We start from the raw sequence: 25,101 nt of genomic DNA, 5'->3' as shown, positions 1-25,101 counted from the left end.
CAGGGGTTTTGACCATGGGCCTCTATTATTGCTACCAGCAAAGCACCTACTTGTCCACTAAGCTTTCCTATGCTTTATGTAAGTGGATAGACTTTCTCAATGTCTTCAACCAGTCTGCTGTAACATCCAAGGAATTGAAACCATGGCCTCCACTATCGGTGTTAGTAGCACTATACCTGTAATTACCAACTGTGAGGAACTGGTGCTCTGGCTGTGGACAGAGTCTGTAAGCACCCACTGATTACACTGGCCCATTCGGATCCAGTCAGACAATGCCACAGCTGTGGCTTATATCGGCCATCAAGGAGGAACCAGAAGTTCTTTTGCCATAAAGGAAGTAGCCAAAATTTGAAGTGGGCAGAAAGGCAGGTTCCAGCCATATCGGCAGTGTTCATATCAGGAGTAAACAATTGGGAGGCAGACTTCGTGAGTTGACATACAAATACAACCAGGGCAGTGGTCCCTCCATTTGAAGGTGTTCACTCAGATTGTTCACAGGTAGGGTCAGCCGAAGATCTGTATGATGGCCTCTTGAAGGAACCACAAGGTGAACAAATGCTATTCCAGAACATGGGATCCTCAGGCGTTTTTAATAGACGCCATGAAGGTTCCTTGGCAGTTCAGGTTGGTGTACGTTTTTCCCCCAATTCCAATGTTACGTGGATCTTAAAAAGGGTAAGATGCAAACTGGTCCCAGTTATCCTTCTGGCTCCCGATTGGCCTCTGAGGTCCTGGTACGCGGATCTTCTCAACTTGGCAGAGGAGCTGTCTCCCCCTGAGAAAGAATCTTCGCAGCCAGGGTCCATTCTTCCATTCATTTGATGGCCTGGAAATTGAAACCTTGATTCTACGAAACAAGGGACTGTATGATGGGGGCATTCAGACAATGATCAAAGCCAGGAAACCTTCATCTAATAGTAGTTACCACCAGATCTGGAAGTCTTATATTGGTTTTGTGTGAGAGGAAGACGTTTCCTATCTTTCATGGTAGGTAGGGTGTTGGCTTTCCTTCAGGATGGTCTGGATAAGGGATTGAGTCTGGCATCCCGCAAAGTCCAGAATTCTGCACTGTCTATTTCCAGAGGTGTTTGGCTCTGTTACCGGGCGTGCAGACCTTTCTACAGGGGGTTCTCCATGTACAGCCGCCTTTTGTTGCTCCGGTGGAGCCATGGGACCTTAACTTGGTTCTCAGGGTTTTACAGAAACCACCTTTTGAACCGTTGAAGTCTGTTCCCATAAAATTTCTAACTTGGAAGGTGGTCTTTTTGCTGGCTTAAGCTAGGAGGGTTTTGGAGTTAGTAGCTCTCTTTTCTCTCTCCTTTTTTTTGCCCTTCTTCAATCCAACAGTTGGGATTCTCTTATGTTGTTGGATGTTGTTCGCACCTTGTGGATCTATTGGGATCGGTCGGTGTCAGTTCAGAAGACTGACAGTCTTCTGGTGCTGTATGGTTGGAAGCGTGGCTGGCCAGCCACAAAAGACTATAGCTAGGTGGATTACGGATACAATTCATCAGGCAAATGTTTCCGAGGCCTCCCCTGTTCCGGTTGGTCTTACTGCCCATTTCACCAGATCGATCAGGGCCTCATTTGAACAGTTGTATCGGGCAACTACCTGGTCTTCTGTTCACACATTCACCAAATTTTACTGATTTCATGTATTCAAGACTCACGTTTTGGCCATAAGGTTTTAAGTGCCGCTCAGTCTGACCATTCCCATCTATAGGGGCAGCTTTGGAACGTCCCCATAGTTCACACCAGTAAAGCTTTGGGGAATCTGCTGTTGCTATATGAATAAATAATGATGTTCTGTTGGCTGTGTTTCGCCCTCTTTTGTGGCTTGGTTAGTTAAATAAACTGAGGATATCCGGCCAGAGGGGACATAGAGGGGAGGAAGCAAGCTAGATAAGTTTGGTAGTGCCTTTTACTCCACAGCGCCCTCTAAACTCCGTAGTTAGCAGTGCCCCCCAACTGTGTTTAGATAGATTTTATGGTAAGTAGAGCATAGTGGCTTAGTGGTTAGCACTACTGCCTCACAGCACTGGGGTCATGAGTTCAGGGAGAACCTACACAGAGGCATCTGCGTGGGTTTCCTCCGGGTGCTCCAGTTTCCTCCCACAGTCCAAAACATACTAGTAGGTTAATTGTCTGCTATTAAATTGCCCTTCGTCTCTCTCGGGGGGGGGGGGGGGGGTGTGTTAGGGGATTTAGACTGTAAGCTCCAATGGGGCAGGGACAGATGTGAATGAGTTCTCTGTACAGCGCTGCGGAATTAGTGGTGCTATATAAATAGATGATGATGATGATGAAATCTTCTTATTCTGTATGATTAATGTCCATCTCTCTCTCCCAGCTCTGGGATCTGAGTGCTGGAAAACTGATGGCAGAGTTTGCCGATCACACTGGACCCGTCCAGATCGTTGATTTTCACCCCAATGAGTATATGCTGGCGTCAAGTGCGGACAGGTGAGGGGGGGGGGTGTATGCCCTATACTCAGTATTTCTCCTGTGTCTGTATAACCCGGCGTTGTCTCTCTATAGGACGGTACGTTTCTGGGACCTGGAGAAGTTCCAGCCAGTGGGCTGTGTGGAGGGGGAAGCAACACCTTTCAGGTAACAAGTCAGAGCAGAGAGTGAATGTGGGGACAGTGTGATCTGATCCCTGAATTCCGCATGATCTTTTCTCTGAAATGTCAGCATCTGACAAGGCAGCTTTTATTGACTTAACATAACAAGTATAAACAGACGCAGTGAGGCCAAACACAACAAATCCATTCATTAGCTTTATAGTGATAATCCAGCGGGAGATGTCACAGCCGCTGTGTGGTCAAGCGAGTGTCTGGCCTTCCTTCACCTGATGAGGACAGCGTACTGCCTCCTGGGAGCCGGCCCATTCCTGTTAGCTGCACAGTGTAACGTCATTAATGCTGAGGGACATGTATAAAATAATTAGGACTTTTCTGCAGTATTGTATTCACAACAAATAATCAGAGTTCCTCTTATTGTATATCATTATTCCCATTGTCTCTGTTCTCCAGCATTCAACAGAATTTCATTATCAATATTTGGGTGGGGAAAATGGTTGCACAGTGTTAGCATTGCTGCTATCGTGTGCTCTGTTCCAACCAGGACACTAGCTATGTTCAGTTTGTATGGCCTAAAATATACTTGTAGGTTAGTGGTGTGAAGGTTAAAACTTCTCTGTATAGCTCAGTGGTTCCCAAACTTTTGCAGTTCGCGGCACCCTTTAGAGTCTCCATAATTTTTTCAAGGCACCCCTCCAAAATAATTACTGAGCAGTCCTGTTTTAGTTGGGTCAAAAAATTGTAATAAGTATTTAGGTCAGGACAGAAATACTTATTTCTCTTAAATCCAGTCTGGGGGACACTGCTTACCATGGGTTGTGGAGGGGAGCTTGGGGAGTTGGCACCTAACTAGTTAAGTTTCAGTACTGCCGACAGACCCCTCCCCTCTCTTGTTCAGTTTTTTTTTTAGGTGACCGCGGAGTTGGGCAGCGTTTTTTAGTGCTTCGTGTAATTTTTTACAAAACTTTTATTTTCTTTATTTACTTTTTACAGGTGGCAGCGCTGGAGTGTGTTCTACTATAGAGAACACACTCACAGCTGAGCAGCGCAGGCACCACCCTGTCATATGGGAGCCAGCGGTTCTCACTGACAGGGACAGGAGAGAGAGAGCGAATGGGTGCCTGATTTAGGAGTGACAAGCGGTTTCACGGACCGCTGTCACTCCTCCAGCCTCCCCGATAACCGGAGCTGCCATTACAGGCATAGAGTGCCGGTTATCGGATACTGAAGACGCCGGCGGCCATCTTGGATCCAGTCAGTCTGCGCTACGGAGAGAGGAGGAAGGGGGCTATACCAAGATCCCCCCTCAGGCATAGGAGGGGGCATCTAGGTATCTTTCGCTGCGGAGACCTCAGTCTTAGAGGTTTCCATTACTCTGCCACACTTACTGGAAGAATTTTTTTCTCATCATTAAGAATTTGCTGCAAAAACAGCATTACTGAGCATTACAGAGAGAGATGGTCTATCCCAGCCTTCTGGCGCCAAGAGAAGCCCGGGAAGAGAGAACAGAGCTGAGGGAGCAGGCACAGGACACTGCTGTTGGACTTCTCCCCTTTGTGGCCTATGGGCTAAGTATATGATTTATTTAAACACATAATCCGTTTTGCTGTATACAAACTGGGCTAGTAAGGGTTTACATTATAGTCTCCCTACTTGCCTTAATAATATATTGTGTTTAAAATATTACAAGCACAACTTTTATTTTAAGATTAGTTGTTATTTCACTGTATTCTCTCCACATTATATATATATATATATATATCTCCCTCTTCGGTGGCTAACAATGCTAACACACAGTTAGGCCTCCCGGCTTCCTCAGGTTCTATTGCACCGTGTTTGCCGGGTCCTTCCTCATTACAGCCTGACCCAACCCCTATTTCTACAGAACAGGCATGGTCTGCAGCTTTTATAAAGGGTATGGATAAGCTTAACCAGTTGCTTGATTCCCCAAACATTCCGCCTACTAAAAGAAAGAGGCCTAGATCTGTAAATCCCCTTATGGTCCTTTCACACTCTGAGGAAGGTTCTGAGGATGAGGGGGAAGTTTATTCCGATCCTGACCAGGTTCATCCCCTGGAACAGAAAGAAAATCCTAAAAGCCAATTTATTAATGATTTGGTTTTAGCGGTTAGACAGGCGTTGGACCTCCCAGAACCAGAGGATCTTACGCCCAGAGACAGAAGTCTCTTTAAGAAGGCCAAAAGGAAGTTCTGTAGAACTTAGGGATATTGCTGAAGGGGCATGGAAACAACCTGAAAAAAGGTTCTCTGTCCCCAGAATGTTCTCTTCCCTGTATCCCTTACAGGAGGAAGAGGTGGTTCGCTGGGAAAGTATTCCCAAGGTGGATATCCCTATTGCCCGATTGGCAAAGCATACCTTACTTCCAGCTCCTGGTTCAGCGTCCCTTCAGGATGCCAATGACCGCAAGGTTGAATCCCAGCTGAAATCCATATTCGCGGCTGCGGGTTCTTCTTTTAGGCCCACATTTACTTCAGCTTGGGTTGCTAGAGCCATGGAAGCATGGGCAGACCAACTGGCAGAGGCCTTACAGGACTCTGAATTACTTCCCCCTAGCCTTGCATTTAAAGGAGGCTTCGGAGTACCTTTTATGAGGCGGCCCAGAACACAGCGGCTGTTTCCTCTTCTATTCAGGCGGCCTCTATATCAGCAAGAAAGACGTTATGGCTGAAATCCTGGGAAGGTGATGCGGAATCAAAAAGGTCCGTAGAAACTATTCCTTTTTCTGCAGCAGGTTTGTTCGGCCCGGAATTAGATACCCTCATCTCACAGGCAACGGGGGGCAAAAGCACTTCCTTGCCAGTATTCCCTATCAGGAGCCGGAACCCTCGGGTCAGCTCTTTTCGTCAGCCCTTTCGGGGGACCTCCTTACCTAGAGGACAGTCCTTTAGAGGCAGACAACCTAATTCTCGAGGCTCCTCTGCCAGGGGGAAATCCTCGTTTGCAGCTAAGCGCCAGGCCTCAAAGACCCAGGAGAAGCCTGCGTCCTGACGACCACTCTGTTCCGCAGGGTGCACCAGTGGGGGGATGTCTGTCTCTGTTTCAGGAACAGTGGGCAGCATCCTCCCAAGATCCTTGGATTCGGGGAATTATTTCAGAGGGGTACAGAATAGACCCGTTGGGCTCGGCTCCACAGCGTTTCTTCCAGACTCCGTTACCCCGAAATCCATCAAGAAGGCAGGCTATACAGGACTGTGTCGCTTCTCTTCTTTTTCAGAAGGTCATCTGCAGGGTTCCAGATTACCAGAAAGGACAGGGGTTTTATTCAAACCTCTTTGCTTGAATGGCCCTGATATTTTTCCATCTGATTAAATACTCTGGAAGTCCTATATCACCACGGTCTTAGAGACACGGATTCTGCGGCTATTCAAGCTAGTTCTAAAGTTTCCGGGGGGCGACCCACCAGTGGTTGTCTGGAGTCCTCTGAGCACCCACGTTCAAAAGTATCTTGTTGTTTTCATTAACTTATGTTATAACCAGGTGTGCCTTTTATCTGGTCACGTTACTTACTGCAGGTGCTGGAGGTCGCAGGAAGATGCCGTGGACAAATGGGTGGACAAATTTCGGATGGAATCTCTAAGGTCGGTGATAAACGGCCTAGAGAAGGATCAGTTTATGGCGTCCATAGACATAAAGGACGCATACCTCCACATTCCCATTTGGATCCACCATCAGTCCCTTCTAAGATTCTCGGTGGGATCCTTCCACTACCAGTTTCGAGCCCTCCCCTTCGGTCTCTCAACAGCGCCAAGGGTCTTTACGAAGATTATGTCTATAATGGCAGCATGTCTTCACTTGCAGGGAGTTCAGGTCATTCCTTATTTGGACGACCTGCTCATCAAGGCTTCCACAGAAAATTGCCTACGTCATCACTTATCCCTCACCTTGGTGGTTCTCGAGGGCCACGGATGGCTAATAAATTTAAAGAAATCCCAGATGGTTCCGTGTCAGCGCATGGTTTTCCTGGGACTCATTATGGACACCAGCAAACAAAGGGTGTTTCTCCCAGTAGAGAAGATCAGCTCTATTCAGACTATAACTACTCAGGTTTTGTCTTCTCCCAGCCCCTCAATGCACTTGTGCATGCGGCTCCTCGGAAAGATGGTGGCCTCCTTCGAGACCATTCCCTTCGGTCGAGCCCATTCTCGATGTTTCTAGTGTGATCTATTGTCGAAATGGTCAGGATCACACCTACACCTGGAACTTCAGAAGATCTCTCTATCTCCGAGGGCGACAGAATCGCTTCAGTGGTGGCTGTTTCAGGATCACATGAAAGTGGGCAGATCCTTCGCACCATGGTCGTGGATCATAGCCAGACAGACGCCAGCCTGAAAGGTTGGGGGGGCGGTAATCCTGCACCTCCGACTTCAGGGACTTAGGGCCGATTCCTGAACCGACCAATCGATAAATGTATTAGAATTAAAGGCCATTCTTTTGACCCTCCGGGGGGCCCAGTCCCTTCTCCAGGGCCACCCTGTCAGAATTCAGTCCGACAATGCCACGGCCGTGGCATATGTCAACAGACAGGGAGGAACCAGGAGTGCAGCTGCAATGGATATTGCAGCCCAAATATTGGTTTGGGCAGAGCAATATGTTCCGGCAATATCGGCAGTTTTCATTCCAGGAATAGAAAATTGGGAGGCCGACTATCTAAGTCGAAACCAGATGATGCCGGAGGAGTGGTCACTCCATCCGGAAGTCTTCCAGTCTCTGGTTCAGAGGTGGGGTCTTCCGGACATAGATCTCATGGCCTCCAGACACAACAGGAAGTTTTGCGCAAGGGCAAGAGACCCCTTAGCGGTGGACGTCATGACGATGTCATGGGAGTTCAGGTTGGGATACCTGTTTCCTCCGATTCCCATGCTTCCTCGCATCCTCAGACGAGTAAGGCAGGGCGGTCTGCCAGTAATTCTAATAGCTCCCTCATGGACGCGCCGAGTGTGGTACGCGGACATAATATCTATGGCGGAAGGACAGGGTTTCCGCCTTCCGTCTCGAGACGACCTTCTTCTGCAAGGTCCATTCCGTCACCAGAATTTACCTCGGCTCAGTTTAACGGCATGGCTGTTGAAGCCAGCCTCTGGAGAGCTAGGGGTTTTTCCTCCAGCGTAGTGAACACCATGATGCGAGCCAGAAAGCCAGTTTCAGCTCGCATCTACCACCGGATTTGGAGAGCTTACATTAGATGGTGCGAGAATAGGACTTGCCACTCATCCTCCTTTCGGCTCCCTCGTCTGTTAGCTTTCCTTCAGGATGGCCTGGAAGCAGGTCTCAGGTTAGGTTCCCTAAAGGTCCAGTTATCGGCACTTTCAGTATTTTTTCATATGAAATTAGCTGATTTGCCAGATATTAGGACTTTTTTCCAGGGAGTCTTGCATATTCAGCCTCCCTATGTTCCACCTACAGCTCCATGGGATCTCAACATGGTACTGGATATGCTCAAGGGGCCTCCTTTTGAACCATTGAGTGTGGCAGATTTAAAGTGGTTGACCTGGAAGGTCCTTTTTCTTTGGCTATCGCATCTGCTCGAAGGGTTTCATCCTGTCTTGTCGGGAACCATATTTGGTTTTCCACGAGGACAGAGCAGTGTTAAGGACCCTCCCTCCTTTCGTCCCTAAAGTAGTTTTGGCTTTTCATCTTAACCAGGAAATTGTAGTTCCGGTTTTCTCATCTGCTTCCCATTCGGATCAACAATCTATGGAAAAGTTAGATGTGGTTAGGGCTCTCCGCATTTATGTCACAAGAACTTCCCAGATTAGACGTACTGACTCTCTGTTTGTCCTTTATGATGCTAATAAGAGAGGCAGTCCATTGCAAGATGGATTACGTCAACCATCGAGCAAGCTTACATAAAGGCTAACCGTCCTGTGCCGGAGAGACTTACAGCCCATTCCACCAGATCGGTAGGGGCGTCGTGGGCAGCAAGGAATGGAGCTTCTGCAGACCAGCTTTGCAGGGCAGCCACCTGGTCCTCTGTCCACACCTTTACAAAATTTTATCAGTTTAATGTATTTGCATCTGCGGATGCAAATTTCGCTCGTAGTGCTTTTATGAGCGGGATTTTCAGAGTAGTCCCACCCTTAGGGGGCAGCTTTAGAACGTCCCCATGGTAAGCAGTGTCCCCCAGACTGGATGAAAGAGAAAAGAGGATTTATGTACTTACGTTAAATCCGTTTCTCTGATTCCATCTGGGGGACACTGCGATCCCTCCCTTCCCTTCTGCTGTTCTTCTGTGTGCTCTTGTTTGACTGGCCTTTATCCTCGGGCTTTTTAATTAACTGAACAAGAGAGGGCAGGGGGATTGTAGAGGGGAGGGGTCTGTCGGCAGTACTAAAACTTAACTAGTTAGGTGCCAACTCCACAAGCTCCCTCCACAACCCATGGTAAGCAGTGTCCCCCAGACGGAATCAGAGAAACGGATTTAACGTAAGTACATAAATACTCTTTTAGTTGTATGCAAAAATGCCCCCTCTGCCCCCCAGACATGCCCCCCCCCCCCCACCTCCACTGCCTCTCTCACGCTGTGTCCCCACCCCCCACATCCACTCTCCCCCCTCACGCTGTGTGTCCTCCCCCCTCACGCTGTGTGTCCTCCCCCGTCCCCCCCCCCTCCCTCCCTCGCCAGCCCAGCATCCTCCTCTCAGCTGCGTGAGAGGAGGATGCTGGGTCCCGGCGCAGCGCGGATTGGTAAGTTTTTGTGGTGTTTTTTTTTTTTTTTCTATGGCGCCCCTGGGAGCCGCGGCGCACACTTTGCGAACTGCCGGTATAGCTGATGCTTGATGCTCATTGCAAGTGGCTGTGATGCAGAGAATAACCGAGCCAGCCGTGTGCGCCTGTTCTCCCCGCACAGTAACTTTACTTTTCAGATAAACCCTAAACTTCTACTTTTATTGAAAGCAGAAAACAAAGATATATGTATATGGAAGTAAACTACTTTTTATTGAGTGGCTTCCGCCATTGTGCTGCTTCTATGGCAGTGAATTGTTTGCTGTGTAGAGGAGGAGATTGTAACGGCCGTTTCTTCCACAGGTCCATCCTGTTTAGCAGTGACGGGAGTTGCCTGTTCTGCGGGGGTCGGGATGCGCTACGTGTCTATGGCTGGGAACCTGAGCGCTGCTTTGACACGGTCCCTGTGGCTTGGGGAAAAGTCGCAGACCTGTCCATCTGCAACAACCAGCTGGTGGGTTTGTAACGGAACTGATTGATCGGGATGTGTTGGCTGTGTATGTGTGCTGGTTATTGGGGCAGTGATGTCGTGTAATTGATTATTATTTGGCTTGCAGATCGCCGTCTCCACTGCTCAGTCCAATGTCTCCTCCTTTGTGGTTGACTTAAATCGTGTAAAAATGACTGGATCGGGGTCACAGGGGCATCATCCACAAGATACCCCAGTCAGCCAGCCCACCACAAAGACATCCCCTCTGAGACGTAACTATGAGCGGCCATCTACAACCTGCAGCAAACCAAAGAGGTAGGTGAATGAGTGCAAATCATATCTGGTTTCTTCTTGTTCCTCCCCCAGCCCGCTAGCACCACCGGGTCGGTGGCGTTCCTCCCCCAGCCCGCTAGCACCACCAGGTGGGTGGCGTTCCTCCCCCAGCCCGCTAGCACCACCAGGTGGGTGGCGTTCCTCCCCCAGCCCGCTAGCACCACCAGGTGGGTGGCGTTCCTCCCCCAGCCCGCTAGCACCACCAGGTCGGTGGCGTTCCTCCCCCAGCCCGCTAGCACCACCAGGTGGGTGGCGTTCCTCCCCCAGCCCGCTAGCACCACCAGGTGGGTGGCGTTCCTCCCCCAGCCCGCTAGCACCACCAGGTGGGTGGCGTTCCTCCCCCAGCCCGCTAGCACCACCAGGTCGGTGGCGTTCCTCCCCCAGCCCGCTAGCACCACCAGGTCGGTGGCGTTCCTCCCCCAGCCCGCTAGCACCAACCAGGTCGGTGGCGTTCCTCCCCCAGCCCGCTAGCACCACCAGGTGGGTGGCGTTCCTCCCCCAGCCCGCTAGCACCACCAGGTCGGTGGCGTTCCTCCCCCAGCCCGCTAGCACCACCAGGTCGGCGGCGTTCCTCCCCCAGCCCGCTAGCACCACCAGGTCGGCGGCGTTCCTCCCCCAGCCCGCTAGCACCACCAGGTCGGCGGCGTTCCTCCCCCAGCCCGCTAGCACCACCAGGTCGGCGGCGTTCCTCCCCCAGCCCGCTAGCACCACCAGGTCGGCGGCGTTCCTCCCCCAGCCCGCTAGCACCACCAGGTCGGTGGCGTTCCTCCCCCAGCCCGCTAGCACCACCAGGTCGGCGGCGTTCCTCCCCAGCCCGCTAGCACCACCAGGTCGGCGGCGTTCCTCCCCCAGCCCGCTAGCACCACCAGGTGGGTGGCGTTCCTCCCCCAGCCCGCTAGCACCACCAGGTCGGTGGCGTTCCTCCCCCAGCCCGCTAGCACCACCAGGTCGGCGGCGTTCCTCCCCCAGCCCGCTAGCACCACCAGGTCGGTGGCGTTCCTCCCCCAGCCCGCTAGCACCACCAGGTCGGTGGCGTTCCTCCCCCAGCCCGCTAGCACCACCAGGTGGGTGGCGTTCCTCCCCCAGCCCGCTAGCACCACCAGGTCGGCGGCGTTCCTGCAGCTTTGTTTTGTGTCACTATTATCCGTTACTTTGTCAGCAGAGTGCAGTGTTCCTTGATTTAGAGGATACAGTTTCTTTCTATGCTCTAGCGTAATCTCAGCAGGAAATGATAGAAGTGCAGATTTAAATCCACTATTGGAAAATGACACGCTATTTCCAAGGCATGAAAACTTTCACTTAATAGTGCAAAACTTACATTTTTGTGGTAGAAACATAAAACATAACATAGTTATCTCATTATTTAAACTTTGTCGTAATATTTGGTGGTTGTTTTAAATTTTTAAATATGTGACCCCCCCCTTCCAGGGTCAGTCCTACCAGCGATGATGAGGAGAAAGATTCCCGAACTGAGATAGAGAATCCAGAGGAATATAAGGAGCTCTTCCAGCCCAGAAGCGCCATCTGTAAGGACCAATCTATCCACCTGTCCCCGCCATGAACTGCCCCTTATATCTTCCCTGCCTCTGCTCCTCAGTCCCTTTACTCCACGGCCCCTGCACACCCTGGCTCCACCCTCTGCTCCTCAGTCCCTTTACTCCACCGCCCCTGCCTCTGCCCCCCGGCCCCTGCACACCCTGGCTCCACCCTTTACTCCACGGCCCCTGCCTCTGCCCCCGGCCCCTGCACACCCTGGCTCCACCCTCTGCTCCTCAGTCCCTTTACTCCACGGCCCCTGCCTCTGCCACCCGGCTCCTGCACACCCTGACTCCCCCCTCTGCTCCTCAGTACCTTTACTCCACGGCCCCTGCCTCTGCCCCCCGGCCCCTGCACACCCTGACTCCACCCTTTACTCCACGGCCCCTGCCTCTGCCCCCCGGCCCCTGCACACCCTGGCTCCACCCTCTGCTCCTCAGTCCCTTTACTCCACGGCCCCTGCCTCTGCCACCCGGCTCCTGCACACCCTGACTCCCCCCTCTGCTCCTCAGTACCTTTACTCCACCGCCCCTGCCTCTGCCCCCCGGCCCCTGCACACCCTGGCTCCACCCTCTGCTCCTCAGTACCTTTACTCCACGGCCCCTGCCTCTGCCCCCCGGCCCCTGCACACCCTGACTCCCCCCTCTGCTCCTCAGTCCATTTACTTATTTGTGCCCTCCTTTCCTCCTTTGTTTTGTTTTAACAGTTCACACCAGCAGTTTTCTCCTGTCAAATGTCCAATTATATTTCTGTTGTCCTCTCTTCTTTCAGCTCGTACCCCCCCACGGAACAGTGAGCCATTCCCAGCCCCCCTGGAGGAAGGTAAGAACCAGTATAATCATATATGTTTCGGGCAGTCTGTTTATATATATATATATATATATATATATATATATATATATATAGAAGCGCCAAAACATAGTGTGATATTGCCAAATCAGAGCAGTGATCAGGATAATTATCAAATTAGCCTCATACCAGATATAAGATATAAATTCGCTTATCTGAGAAAGTGTCTCTCTGCGATCTCCAGATAATTTGGTGCAGATTAAGGTACTCCAAACTAAAACTCAGATAAAAAATAACAAACAATAGTGTAGTGCGTTTACAACAAAAGTAAAATATAATTGAATTCATAAAATTGTATCCATAGACAGCAAATCAATGCCCGTACATTGAATAAAATCAAATCAAGCTTATCTGTGCACTGTGATCATCCACTGTCCAGTAAAGATCTCGCCATCCACTGGTGATCCTGGCTCCTTTACACCAATCCACAAACAGGAGATAGTGGTTCCTCAGTCCCTCTGGTGACAGGCGACAATGTGTGTTCAGCTGACAGATCAAATCAGATGCACATCAGAAGATCCCTGACGCGTTTCGTCTCAGACTTTATATCTGGTACGAGGCTAATTTGATTATCCTGATCACTGCTCTGATTTGGCAATATCACACTATGTTCTGGCACTTTTTTCTTTTGTATATCTAGATTATACATCTGCAAGCTGATGTTTCAAAGGGAAGCAGCCTAATGTATGTGACTTTAATATTTGAGCACAGGTTTTAAACACGTGATCATTGGTGTTTGCACTGAGCGCCGTTGTCTTTTCACATTGTGTGTATATATATATATATATATATTCCACAATTGTCACAGATAGACACATAAACATAAGCGTCCAAGTTTCCCATTTTGTGTTCTATTAATTGTTCCTGAAAACGTTTCTCTCTGTAACCTGTTAAACACCCGGCTGATGTGTTCTATAAACCTTCTATCCTCTTTTACACTGTAAATTATATTTATATATAATTAATTATAATTAAATTTATATGTTACACTTGATCCCAGTTATATGTCTGAATCTTTGTCATCACTGTACCCCTATTTGTCCCTGCTTCATCCTCCTTTCTATTGTTATATATTGTCTGTGTCCACATATTATTCGTTCTCTGTCCGTCAGTTATCCGCCAGCCATACCCCTCTCCACCCATCAGTGGTCGGCCATTCTCACCCTGTACCCCTCTGTCCGCCTATCGCTATCCAGCCGGTTTCTATTCTATGTTCTGTATCCACAGAATCCACCACTGTGAAGGAATCTGTTCCGCCAGTATCTGAAGCGGTCGTCCTTATCCCAGCCAGCAAGAAAAATGTACGCAAGTCATGGGATGAGTAATATTGCTAATATTTATATAATGCTCATCTTTGGAGTGGGATTGGAGCATCGTAGATTACTGGCTGCCCAAATCCTGGGACTGATGTGTGTTATGTACTGTGTAGATCAGCACACTCGTCTGACATTATGTATCCATATACAAAGTGACCACCACCTGCCTGTGTGATCCCGCAAAGGTCTCCATCTGGAACCCACACATTTTATAGTCAATGTGCTTTATTTCCACAGTCTGAGCAACTACACAGACCCCCGGTGGCAACATCTACACCCATTGTGTGCCACGACCCTCCTAGTGCTCCCATCTTACCCAGCAGACCCCCTGTTATATCTGCTACGAGGAATGAGCCCATCGGTCTTAAAGTGGCAGACTTCCTCCCCGTGAGTAATATGACCGTGGGTGGGATAAATGTTGGGACCCTCTGCTTCACTTCTTCATCAGCATTGTCCTTCCTTCCTGCAGGTTGTGAAGGGCTCGTACCCGATGGAAGTTTCTGATGAAGAATCCATATCTCAGATCCGAAAAGGGCATGATACAATGTGCATGGTGCTCACCAGCCGAATTCAGAACCTCAATGTGGTGAGAGCCGTGTGGAGTACGGGGGACGTCAAGGTGAGAATCTCTCCAGAAATGTGACTGACCCCTCCCCTGCTTCTCAAACTGCAGCTCTGTGGTTATTTATTGTATATATTACATTAAGGAATTAAAGGATTGTTGCCTTGTTCCTCGTTACTATTGGTTGTGTTTCAGACCTCAATGGACTCTGCTGTTGCGGTTAATGATCTGTCGGTGGTTGTGGATCTCTTAAATATCATCAACCAGAAAGCGTGAGTGACCCGACTGTTTGCATCGTTGTTTCTGGCCTGACATAGTTGTATAGTGGTTTATTAGATGTCCTTTCCATCACTCTGTTTCACATACCGAAACTGAACAAATGTCATCTGCCGCAGGTCTCTGTGGAAACTGGATCTCTGTCTCACTGTTCTGCCTCAAATAGATAAACTGCTGCAGAGCAAGTACGAGAGGTGAGTTCCAAAGTCTCCGATATTCACGGCCTGTCTGTCCTTCAGCCACAGTAACCGCAGAGTATTCTCTGTTCCTAGTTACATGCAGACAGGGTGCATCTCCCTCAAGTTGGTCCTGCAGAGGTTCCTGCCGCTAATCACCGACACTCTCGCAGCTCCGCCTTCTGTGGGAGTGGACATCTCTCGTGAGGAAAGGTGAGGTCCCATAGGTGGCTGCTTCTCCCTTACCCTTTGTATAGTAACTAACAATGCCCTCTGCCCACAGGCTGACCAAGTGTAAGCAGTGTTACAAGCAGCTGAGAAGTTTGGCCCCACTGGTAAAGAACAGAACATCGCTCACTGGTCGATACGGAAGTAATTTCCGGGAGCTGCATCTGCTGATGTCTGGACTGGAGTAATGTGATAGAATTCTCTGATGAGCTCTGTATCACCTCGGGGATAGAAATAAACTGTCTCCAGGTAATCTGTGCGTCCTGGGGATAGATGGAACCACGTTGTGAAACCTGGAAGAATCAATGAATATTTCCAGCACTGTTTCCTTGAACTGTTCTGTAAGAAGATGGTGTATAGCTGCCCGGCCAGACGCAGGGGGCGGTGACTGGTGAAAGGACTGCGCTGGTTGGGCGTTCTCATCCCGGCAGATCAGTGACGGATTCCGGACGCCTTTTGTTAACCGTCTTCTTTATAGTTACTATTAAAAGTAAGTGTCCATATCTTGCATTGTATGTGTGTGTTATATGCTGATGATTGTGTGATTAGTGTTTATACACCGGGATCAGGTTCTTGTGAGTGTTGTGATGACTGTGCTGCACATTGCCAGACACAAACTGAACAAACACACAACTGGAGGGTTCATTAGAAAATACTTTATTATAAAGTGTAGAGATTCTCTATAAATATATCAAAATACAGACGAGACATTTACACAGGCAGCAACTGTTCAGTATAACCATAGTTTAAGGTGCATCACCCCCCCCCCCCCCCCCCCCCCCCATCCAGGGTCCTTTCCTCTTTACAAATTCTCTGCGTTAGATAGTCAGTGGCTGGCAGTTCAGGAACCCCACAATCGTGCTGTTTAGGGGGGTCCCTATCCGGTGCCGGACTGAAAAGAGACCATTTATCAGTCAATGTATATATATATATATATATAATCTCTCCTAGTAAATTTTGGGGCTGTACAAATTTGCATTTCTGTGGACGACGTTTACGGCTCATTGTGATAAGTTATTTGTGTCACAAATGATACCTGATGACTTAGTGAGGGAATAGAGATTATGCAGTGTAAAAATAGCTTCATATTTTTATTTTTTAGATAAAAAGTAATTTCTCCGCTAGCCCTGCCTGTCAGTGTAATGTGTGGGTTTACCTGTAGGTGTCGCTAGTCAGGATACAACACAAACAGAAGCTTCTCCTCCATAAATGGCCACTTCCAGCCTGAGAGATCAGTACAGGGACTTTATTATACTATGGTGTCTGTGCCGTCCATGTGTCCCCACTCTTCCAGTGCACAGCGGGTCAGCAATATGCGGCAGACAGACTGTTCTAGTGATTGTAACTGGGGGGACCCCTGACTGAGTGTGTGTGGGGGGGGGGGACCCCTGACTGAGTGGGGGGGGCTCTCCGTACCTGAGGGGACCCCTGACTGAATGTGTGTGGGTGGGGGGGGGGGGCTCTCCGTACCTGGGGGGACCCCTGACTGAGTGGGGGGGGGGGGGGGGGGCTCTCCGTACCTGAGCTTGGAGCCTTCTTGCGCACAGATGTAGTTCTTGCTCCGCGGGGTGGAGGGGTGTCGCTCTGTGAACAAGCAGAAGAATAATGGATTCTCTGTGACACTATAATTGCATTACTCTGAGACAACGGGGCACAAGGTTTTTCTATGCAAAGTGTGAACATTTAATAAGTTTCCCCTCTAATTAGGAGGAGCTGTGATTGTAAACATTACTCTCAGAATATCGCCTCCTCCATGGCTACGCTGGTGGGTGAGGGGCACTATTTTGTTTTATTCATTATTCTGATTCTTTACATTCCTAACTCCCAGACGGCCATAACTCCATCAGAAGGATAATTCCTGCACAGTGTAACACTGACATCCTATAGGAGAACATTTGTCATTTTTCCAGCAGATGTCCTCGTTAATGGGCAAACGGGGCTCCTGGAGGGAGGGGCCTGAGCTGTAGGATAATGTGGTATTACGGGGAAAGAGGCGGAGTTGTCACTGGTCATCTCTACCACTACTGGCCGTACCATAGATATCTCTGTGCTTGCGACTGGCTGCTGCTCAATTCTTCTGCCCGGTGCTCCCAGCTCCACAGCTTGAACTCTGTCGCCAAACGGAGCGAGCAGAGGGTCTCGCTTACGTTCTGCTCTATCGACGACACCTGCAGACAATACACAGACATGTTGATAGATCAGGACAATATCTCCATCTAGTGTCCACAACCCTGTATTACATGCATCAGATCCCTGTGAAGGTATTGTATGTTTATTCCCGGTATCATTAGCCAAAGATTCCCATTCATGTAATATGCTCAGATGATAATTACATTATCTCGCTCTGAGCACAACCCTCGTGTGTATATATAAAGTACAGATGGTGTTCTGCAAACTTTATATATTGCACCATTACTGTAATTTGGTTTATGCGTTAAACATTGGAGATATTTTACCTAGTTTTTGGTTCGTTTCTCTAGTCATAAGAAAATAGTGAATTGTTATTTACGAACAGAAAAAGAATGATAGATATATGACAGGAAAGTCCCCACTTATATGATAAGAGATAATCAATCTGGGTGACTGGAGTAACTAAATGTTGTGCATCTGATAAATCCAAAGTGTTTGTGGGCTGATTGTGATGTAGACTGAAATTGGGAGGGGGTGAGGACAGAGGAGACTCCAGTCACTATCACAGGAGAAGGGAGCACTGATAGTGAAAGTGCTGTATGTAGAGAGACCGCGATATCCGGACTTACTCCTGAGACCTCTTTAGAAGTTCCCCATAGCTCCTTCCCCTCTATACCCCTCTCCTGTTAGTTCTTCAGTTTAGGTTTAACCAAGCCCCACAGACAAGGGGAAAATAGAGAAAGGAACAGAAATGAGGGAACAACATCCTCATTAACAAACCATATTGCACAAAAGGAGAACCCAGAAAGTAAAGGGTGGGAGCCCGGTGTCCCCAGATGAGCCAAGAGAAAAGGATTTGGGGGGGGGGGGGGTTATTGAGCGCAGCCAGGAGCGAGGGTACTTTAAATTTTAACATTTAATTTTAGCTCCTCCCATTCCCTCTCCCTGCAGCACGCCTGCCAGAGTAATTGTCACTTTTTTAAAGTGCCCTTAGAGTGGGAGTCATTTTAGCAGCTGCTATAACAGCTTATTTTAAATGCCATATAGCGATGATTGATTAAGCGCTCCAGCAGGGACCCTGCCCTGGAGGTAGTAGAGAGTTCTGCCTCCCCTCACCCATCGATGGACTGCATGGGGAAGCTGGTCTCTGCCATATCGGAGATCCCGTGCAGTGACTGCACCAGAGAGAGCGGCTCAAGGTAAGTGAACTCTCTCCCAGCACAGTGCTCCAGGTGTAGGGACTGTATGATTTAAATTTTTTTTACATTTGTGATCAGTCCAGGTCAGGCAGGGGGTACTATGACAGTAAGCCCCTGCTAGCCACTAAATTGGTTGAAAGGACGGTCCTTGGTGACAACAGCCTTCTTCCTTGGATTTTCCACTAAATCACTAACTGTGAGTAGCTGGTCATTCTCCAGCATAATGAGCAACGTATCTACCTGTTGACTCCAACAGTATTGATTGAGTTCATATATTATGTTTTGTACTTATCATATATTTTTCATTTTCTCTTTGGTATCGGGACTTGTGCCGTTCTTTTCACTATTATTAATTATTTTGTATTTGCTTTATATTTTTTATGTCTGATGTTTATTATGTTGACTAAATATTTCAATTTTATATTCATTTATGATTTGCATCAATATCCAATTATTTGATCAATAAATGTGATTGTGACTTTTTTTTTTATATATATTTTGTATTATTGGTAGCCCAGACACAATCTTGTTATCTCCCCCTTGACACGCTCTTTCAGTGCGATTGAAGCATGCGCCCTGCTCTCCTCTCTGTACCAGCCTGTGTCCTGAGGAGGAGGAGTAGTTCGGGGTAGATTACAAGTGAAATTTAACTCCATTTACCGGGCTTCGGTCTGTAAACTATTTGATAGTGTTCGGTTATTGTGTTCTATAGTCTCTGCCTTAATGTCATGTCTGACGAGGGGCGTTCTTCCAGAACTGAGGCTGTTAAGGTGGCTTCTGTAAATGCCATGTTACATTACCTGTGGGACAGGGGTGGATGTTTTATACGCAGCCTCCCAGCTAGAGGATCATATGCCGTATATGCCAGACGGCTCCGGTACCGATGTGGAGGAACCAGCCTGGGCTAAATCCTTAGTCAGTGCGATTGCTGAGATTCCCTCAGGCTCAGGGGGAGGTTGGGGGCTGTCAGTCTTCATGCCCACTTTCAGAGTCTTAAGACTCCGGTGGAGTCAAAGCTCCCAATAATAGTCTTAAAACTGCAAGCAGTGTTCTGCGCTCTAGTCCACACAGAACATCTGTACAGATACAGTCTGACAATGCCAGAGCTGTGCCATAACATCCACCAGGGTTTTTGGTGGAATGGAATGTTCAGGCCATCATTGCCTCCCCGTTTTCTACTCCTGGGGTGAAGACTACAGATTTCCTGAGCAGGCAGACTGTTCACCCAGGAGAATGGTGAGAGACCAGACACTGAACAGATGGGGTCAACCGGACGGCCACATGTTGGGGTCACAGTTCAACCACAAAGTGAACCTGTTTTATTCAAAGGCAAGAGACCCAAGGGCAGTCTTAGTAGATGCCATTCTTACGGGGCGTCTTAGTAGACGCCCTGTAAGAACATAAGTAAACTGGACAACCGAAAAGAAGAAGAGGTAGGGAATACCTTCTTTCAACACCAGGCAATATATGTCCTTAACCCTATCATAATTATAATTATTGGTCGTACCTGGCTTCCAAGCGCGAAGCATGGTTTTTACCACATGCTCAGACAAACCCTCCGCTCGATGCATCATGACCTCAACAGACCTTCTAAACCGTGATGTATAAACGCTCCTTGACTGAGCAGGTCTGGTCTGAGCAGGAGCTGCCACAACTGACCCAGAGAACATCTATGTACCAGGCTCCCCGAGACCAACCGGGCGCCACCAGAATGATTATGGCACACTCTCCTCAACCCTCGGTACCACTGGAGAGTACAGATAAACCAAGTGAAACCGCCAGGGAAGAGACATGGTGTCTAAGACTGCCCTGGAACAGAAGAGCTCGACATGATGATGTCTCTGTTGAACCACAAGGTGAACGTCTGGTTAACCCCACCTGTCCACAATTTTGAAGAACACCTCTGAAAGCAAAGACCATTCGCCTGGGTGAAGAGACTGCTTGCTCAAGTGGGCCTCCAACTATTCCACTCCTGGGATGAAGACTGCCGTGATGGCCCGAGCATGTTTTTCACCCCAATGAAAGATCTTGCATGTCTTTCTTATGGCTAGAGGACTTCTGGTGCCACCCTGCCCCACAGCAAATGTTCCACACTGACGGACAGAGCGTGGAACAAAGCTCCAACACATTGATGAGGAGTTTAGATTCCGCCAAGGTTGAAAGAACCTGGCATGAAGACATACAACTCGCCAACCCTAAATGCTGGCATCCGTCGTCACCTAGGTCCAATCCCAGATTGAAAATGGGCAACACTTGCAGAGATTATCCTTCTGCAGTCACCAAAGGAATGACTTATGCACTCTTGGTAAAAGAGGATACACCTGACTGGAATGGTTCAGTTGAGACCTGTTTCACTTCAAGAAAAGTTCCAGCTGAAACTCTGTCGCACGAAACTGAGCAAATTCTACTGGGTCAAAAGTCACTACCATCCTGCCCAGAACCTTCATGCAGAAGTGTCCAGAAGTCTGTCTGACAGCCAATAGAATTCTCATCTTCTTTGTAAAAATTGTATGTTGGTAAGAACACCCTCTTTAGGTGTCTAAGAGCAGACCCAAAAAGATCATCCGCTGAGACGCAGCCAAATTGAACTTCGAGAGATTCAGAATCCAGACGTGGCACAGACCCTGCACTCCCATCGCCTGAACATGGGACACAACCCCCGCTGGCAACTACTCCTTGATGAGATGATCGTCACTCCCTTGGTCTTCAACTGAGATGCCATGATCTTGGTGAAGATCCGTGGGGCCGTGGCCAGACCAAAAGGAAGAGCCCTGAACTGGTAGTGTTCTGACTGAACAATAAATCTGAGGAGGGACTGATGACCTTTCCAGATGGGAACATGTACATTTGTGTCTAAATCCACCAAGAATTCGTGCTGTTCCATACTGTGAATTACTGACTCCATCCTGAACTATGGCACCTGCAGCTGGGTGTTCAAAGGTTTGAGATTCAGTATTAGTCTGAATTAACTATCAGTTTTTTGAACCAAAAACAGTGGAATAAAATCACAAACCTCTTTGATGGTTCGGAACTGGTACAAGCACCCCCTGAAGAATCGGGGGAGTAAATGGCCTCCCGCAGAGCAAGACTCTTCGACTCGATACCTGAGAAGATAACGTGGTATATCAGGTTCTGGGCGCTAGAAGGTATAGCAAAGTTGGTGGTTAATGTTATTTATTGCAACATAATGTACACAGTAAGTTTTCCGTCCGGAAACACAATAAACTGACATTTGCACTTGGTAGACGGTATGTGAAACAAACAAAAAGCAAATATAAACAAATGATGAAATTAAACCATATCACTCCATACACATCAATTGTCCACTGGGTATTGTAACCCGTATTGTGGAATGTCCGATATATCTTGTTTGTTTCACATACCGTCTACCAAGTGCAAATGTCAGTTTTATTCTGTTTCCGGACGGAAAACTTACTGTGTACATTATGTTGGAATAAATAACATTAACTTTGCTATACATGCTATACCTTCTAGCGCCCAGAACCTGTATACCACGTTATCAGCTCTTTTTGGGAGGGTAGGGATTCCCTCCTGTACACTTGCAGGTTCTACTTTGGCTGCTTTACACAAATATAGATAGCGCAACCCACCCTTTTGTTTATTCCGATACCTGTCGAAGGTCTAACAAAAGATTCCCCTCGCCAAAACAGCGAATGCTGGATGGGTAGAACGCCCATCAAACTACATGCTTGTCAGCAGACTTGGCGGCTGAGCGTCTAGAAGACCAGGCTGCTGTCCACGTTGCATAACACCCATGGGGACAGATGATTGCCCTCTGATCCATTGACTTACTGGGGGAGCAAAACCGGGACACTTTAACTTATGGTGCATTAACAGGAAGAAAAGCACTTTTTCCTCCTGCCGCCTGACTAATAATTTTGTCCAGCCAAACATGACGCCTCCATAAAAGGGAAATGATTTTCCTGTTCTTAGACTCCACATCAGCTGCCAGGACTTAAGCCAGAGACTAATGAGCCGATACCGTAGAGGAAGAGAACTGTGCCCCTTCCACCAATCCAGTGGCTATTGGGGAGCTCACATATATCCAGTAATCCCTACCTGACCCAGCCCCTTTAAGGAACATGAAGACTGCCACTATACTACAGAGGCAGCCATTCCTGGGGCCCACCGTAGCGTGCTAAACCCCTCTCTCAGCACTGTGCTGGGAGAGGTTAACACTCATCGCCCTGCTGTCCCGCGGAGTGTGGTGAAGCTGTGACTGCCATCCCGGGCACAGCCTTTAACGGTATCCAGTGTCGGTACCTCCAATCCTCCGCTCCAAACAGGGCACAGCGTTGTGCAGTGACACTGCAGCCGTAGACTCCTGAGACCACAGCGGCTCCGGGGTCCGTAAAATAAACAGTTACAAAAACATGTTTTAGACAGGAGAGCGATAGACAGGGAGGAGCTACGGTGAACTTCTAATGATGTGTTAAAGTGCCTGCATGACTGGTCCCTACACTATACCCCCAATGTTCCAGGCCTCCCCCAGTGGATACCTTAGAAATATATATAATGCACAATTCATGCTATATGCAGAAACTCCTGTAAATTATACTTGTATAAACAATGAGTTCCGATATCACTAGGAAACCATGTTTATTATAAAGGAATAATGTAACCCCTAATGTAAATGACTTTAGCACAGACATATATCAGATTGCCTCCACTCACATATACACCTTACTGACTGACAATACCATACCTCCCACCCGTATATAGAGGGGTACATATACCAGATTTGTCTTCGCTGTGCCTTCACCCATATACCTATAAATACAATATACCTGATTGTTTGGTGACACCATGCCTCCACCCATATATACAGCACTAATTTAATATTATGGTCTCACCTGTAAGAGTAATAGGGCCTTCCCGTCCCGACTGAGGGGTTCCTGGAGCAGGTAGGTGAGCTTAGAGTTGCGGTAGGGAACATGCACTTGTTGAGAGCGCAGTGCTGAGAAGACGTCACCCAGAGCAGACAGAGATCGGTTAATGCACTGAGCCTCCCGCAGACGCTCACCAGCAGCTCCTGAGCGCGACACCCGCTCCGAGCCGGCTAGATCCACCAAATACAGCTTGCCTATGGAGACGACGGGAGACCTTGAAGCAGCTGGAAGGACACCAGCTGGCCCTTTCTACCTTCTCTGGCTTTAGCCACCAGCCCAGAAGCACCATCAACTGGACTCATTGCAGGTTTGGCTGCTATATCTAATTGTCTACGCTCCCCTTCCTTCTTTGGCCCCTGTCTCCTTGTAACTGCAATGGGAGTTGCAGAGATTGGAATTTATGTTATGGTTTGACCCACCTGTTGTACAGATGCCGGTGCTGGTCTCTCGTCCCCTGGCGGTGAGGATGAGGAGGGCGTGGGAGCGGGAACTGTGGACATTGAGATTTGTGTGTTCGGTGGCTCTTTGTTTATGTCCCAGCTCCAAGATCTGACAGAGAAACACAATTGACATTGTTTTCTACATGTATAGATCATTGTTACACAATATTATCCCTATAATAATGTGTTGTTCACTGGACAAGTCTTTTCCATCTCATAGTGAAATTGTTGTATCTTGAAACCCCATCCTCACCTTATTTATGTCCTGTATACTCCGCACATTCCGCTGCGTTAGACCTGGTATGTAGAGCTCACCAGCACCGCCAGGAGACATCTTTATATCCAGAGAGCTGTGACAGTCTGAGCCCAGCAGGTCCCTATCAGAGAGGTGACTGATTATCCACCACCACCATCTGTTACAGTACGAAGAGACAACTATCCACCACCACCATCTGTTACAGTACGAAGAGACAACTATCCACCACCACCATCTGTTACAGTACGAAGAGACAACTATCCACCACCACCATCTGTTACAGTACGAAGAGACAACTATCCACCACCACCATCTGTTACAGTACGAAGAGACAACTATCCACCATCTGTTACAGTACAAAGAGACAACTATCCACCACCACCATCTGTTACAGTACGAAGAGACAACTATCCACCATCTGTTACAGTACAGAGACAACTATCCACCACCACCATCTGTTACAGTACGAAGAGACAACTATCCACCATCTGTTACAGTACGAAGAGACAACTATCCACCATCTGTTACAGTACGAAGAGACAACTATCCACCACCACCATCTGTTACAGTACGAAGAGACAACTATCCACCACCACCATCTGTTACAGTACAAACTATCCACCACCACCATCTGTTACAGTACGAAGAGACAACTATCCACCACCACCATCTGTTACAGTACGAAGAGACAACTATCCACCACCACCATCTGTTACAGTACAAACTATCCACCACCACCATCTGTTACAGTACGAAGAGACAACTATCTACCACCACCATCTGTTACAGTACAAAGAGACAACTATCTACCACCACCATCTGTTACAGTACAAAGAGACAACTATCCACCACCACCATCTGTTACAGTACAAAGAGACAACTATCCACCACCACCATCTGTTACAGTACGAAGAGACAACTATCCACCACCTGTTACAGTACGAAGAGACAACTATCCACCATCTGTTACAGTACGAAGAGACAACTATCCACCACCATTGTACTGTAACAGATGAAGAGACAACTATCCACCACCATTATCTGTATGAGGAGACAACTATAACCCATTATGTATTGCAGTACGTGAAGACAACTATTGCTAATCACCATATGTTCCAGTATAAAGTGGACAGC

At 48.2% G+C, this 25,101-nt stretch overlaps 2 protein-coding genes across 5 annotated transcripts in view; one reads left to right on the top strand and one right to left on the bottom strand.

The window, feature by feature from the left end:
- Positions 1-15,532, top strand: part of KATNB1 (katanin regulatory subunit B1) — a 35,153-nt gene extending 19,621 nt beyond the window's left edge. For all 4 annotated transcript variants that reach the window (XM_075189443.1, XM_075189441.1, XM_075189442.1 and 1 more), the window contains 13 exons: positions 2,351-2,463; positions 2,539-2,610; positions 9,630-9,780; positions 9,884-10,071; positions 11,518-11,615; positions 12,397-12,447; positions 13,702-13,775; positions 14,028-14,177; positions 14,260-14,409; positions 14,548-14,624; positions 14,748-14,822; positions 14,901-15,017; positions 15,088-15,532. In XM_075189443.1, coding sequence (XP_075045544.1) covers positions 2,351-2,463; positions 2,539-2,610; positions 9,630-9,780; positions 9,884-10,071; positions 11,518-11,615; positions 12,397-12,447; positions 13,702-13,775; positions 14,028-14,177; positions 14,260-14,409; positions 14,548-14,624; positions 14,748-14,822; positions 14,901-15,017; positions 15,088-15,220 — 1,449 coding nt within the window. In that variant the 3' untranslated portion in view covers positions 15,221-15,532. The remainder of the gene's footprint in view (positions 1-2,350; positions 2,464-2,538; positions 2,611-9,629; positions 9,781-9,883; positions 10,072-11,517; positions 11,616-12,396; positions 12,448-13,701; positions 13,776-14,027; positions 14,178-14,259; positions 14,410-14,547; positions 14,625-14,747; positions 14,823-14,900; positions 15,018-15,087) is intronic.
- Positions 15,533-15,666: 134 nt separating this feature from the next.
- Positions 15,667-25,101, bottom strand: part of KIFC3 (kinesin family member C3) — a 38,442-nt gene continuing 29,007 nt past the window's right edge. The window contains 7 exon segments of the mRNA XM_075189439.1: positions 15,667-15,924; positions 16,553-16,616; positions 17,067-17,155; positions 17,158-17,200; positions 23,236-23,465; positions 23,691-23,820; positions 23,965-24,088. Of these exon segments, the coding sequence (XP_075045540.1) occupies positions 15,851-15,924; positions 16,553-16,616; positions 17,067-17,155; positions 17,158-17,200; positions 23,236-23,465; positions 23,691-23,820; positions 23,965-24,088 (754 nt within the window). The 3' untranslated portion in view covers positions 15,667-15,850.

Source organism: Mixophyes fleayi, chromosome 10 (genome assembly GCF_038048845.1).
Source record: "Mixophyes fleayi isolate aMixFle1 chromosome 10, aMixFle1.hap1, whole genome shotgun sequence".
In the NCBI taxonomy this organism is placed as follows: Eukaryota; Metazoa; Chordata; class Amphibia; order Anura; family Limnodynastidae; genus Mixophyes; species Mixophyes fleayi.
This window is presented reverse-complemented; position numbering and strand designations above follow the sequence as displayed.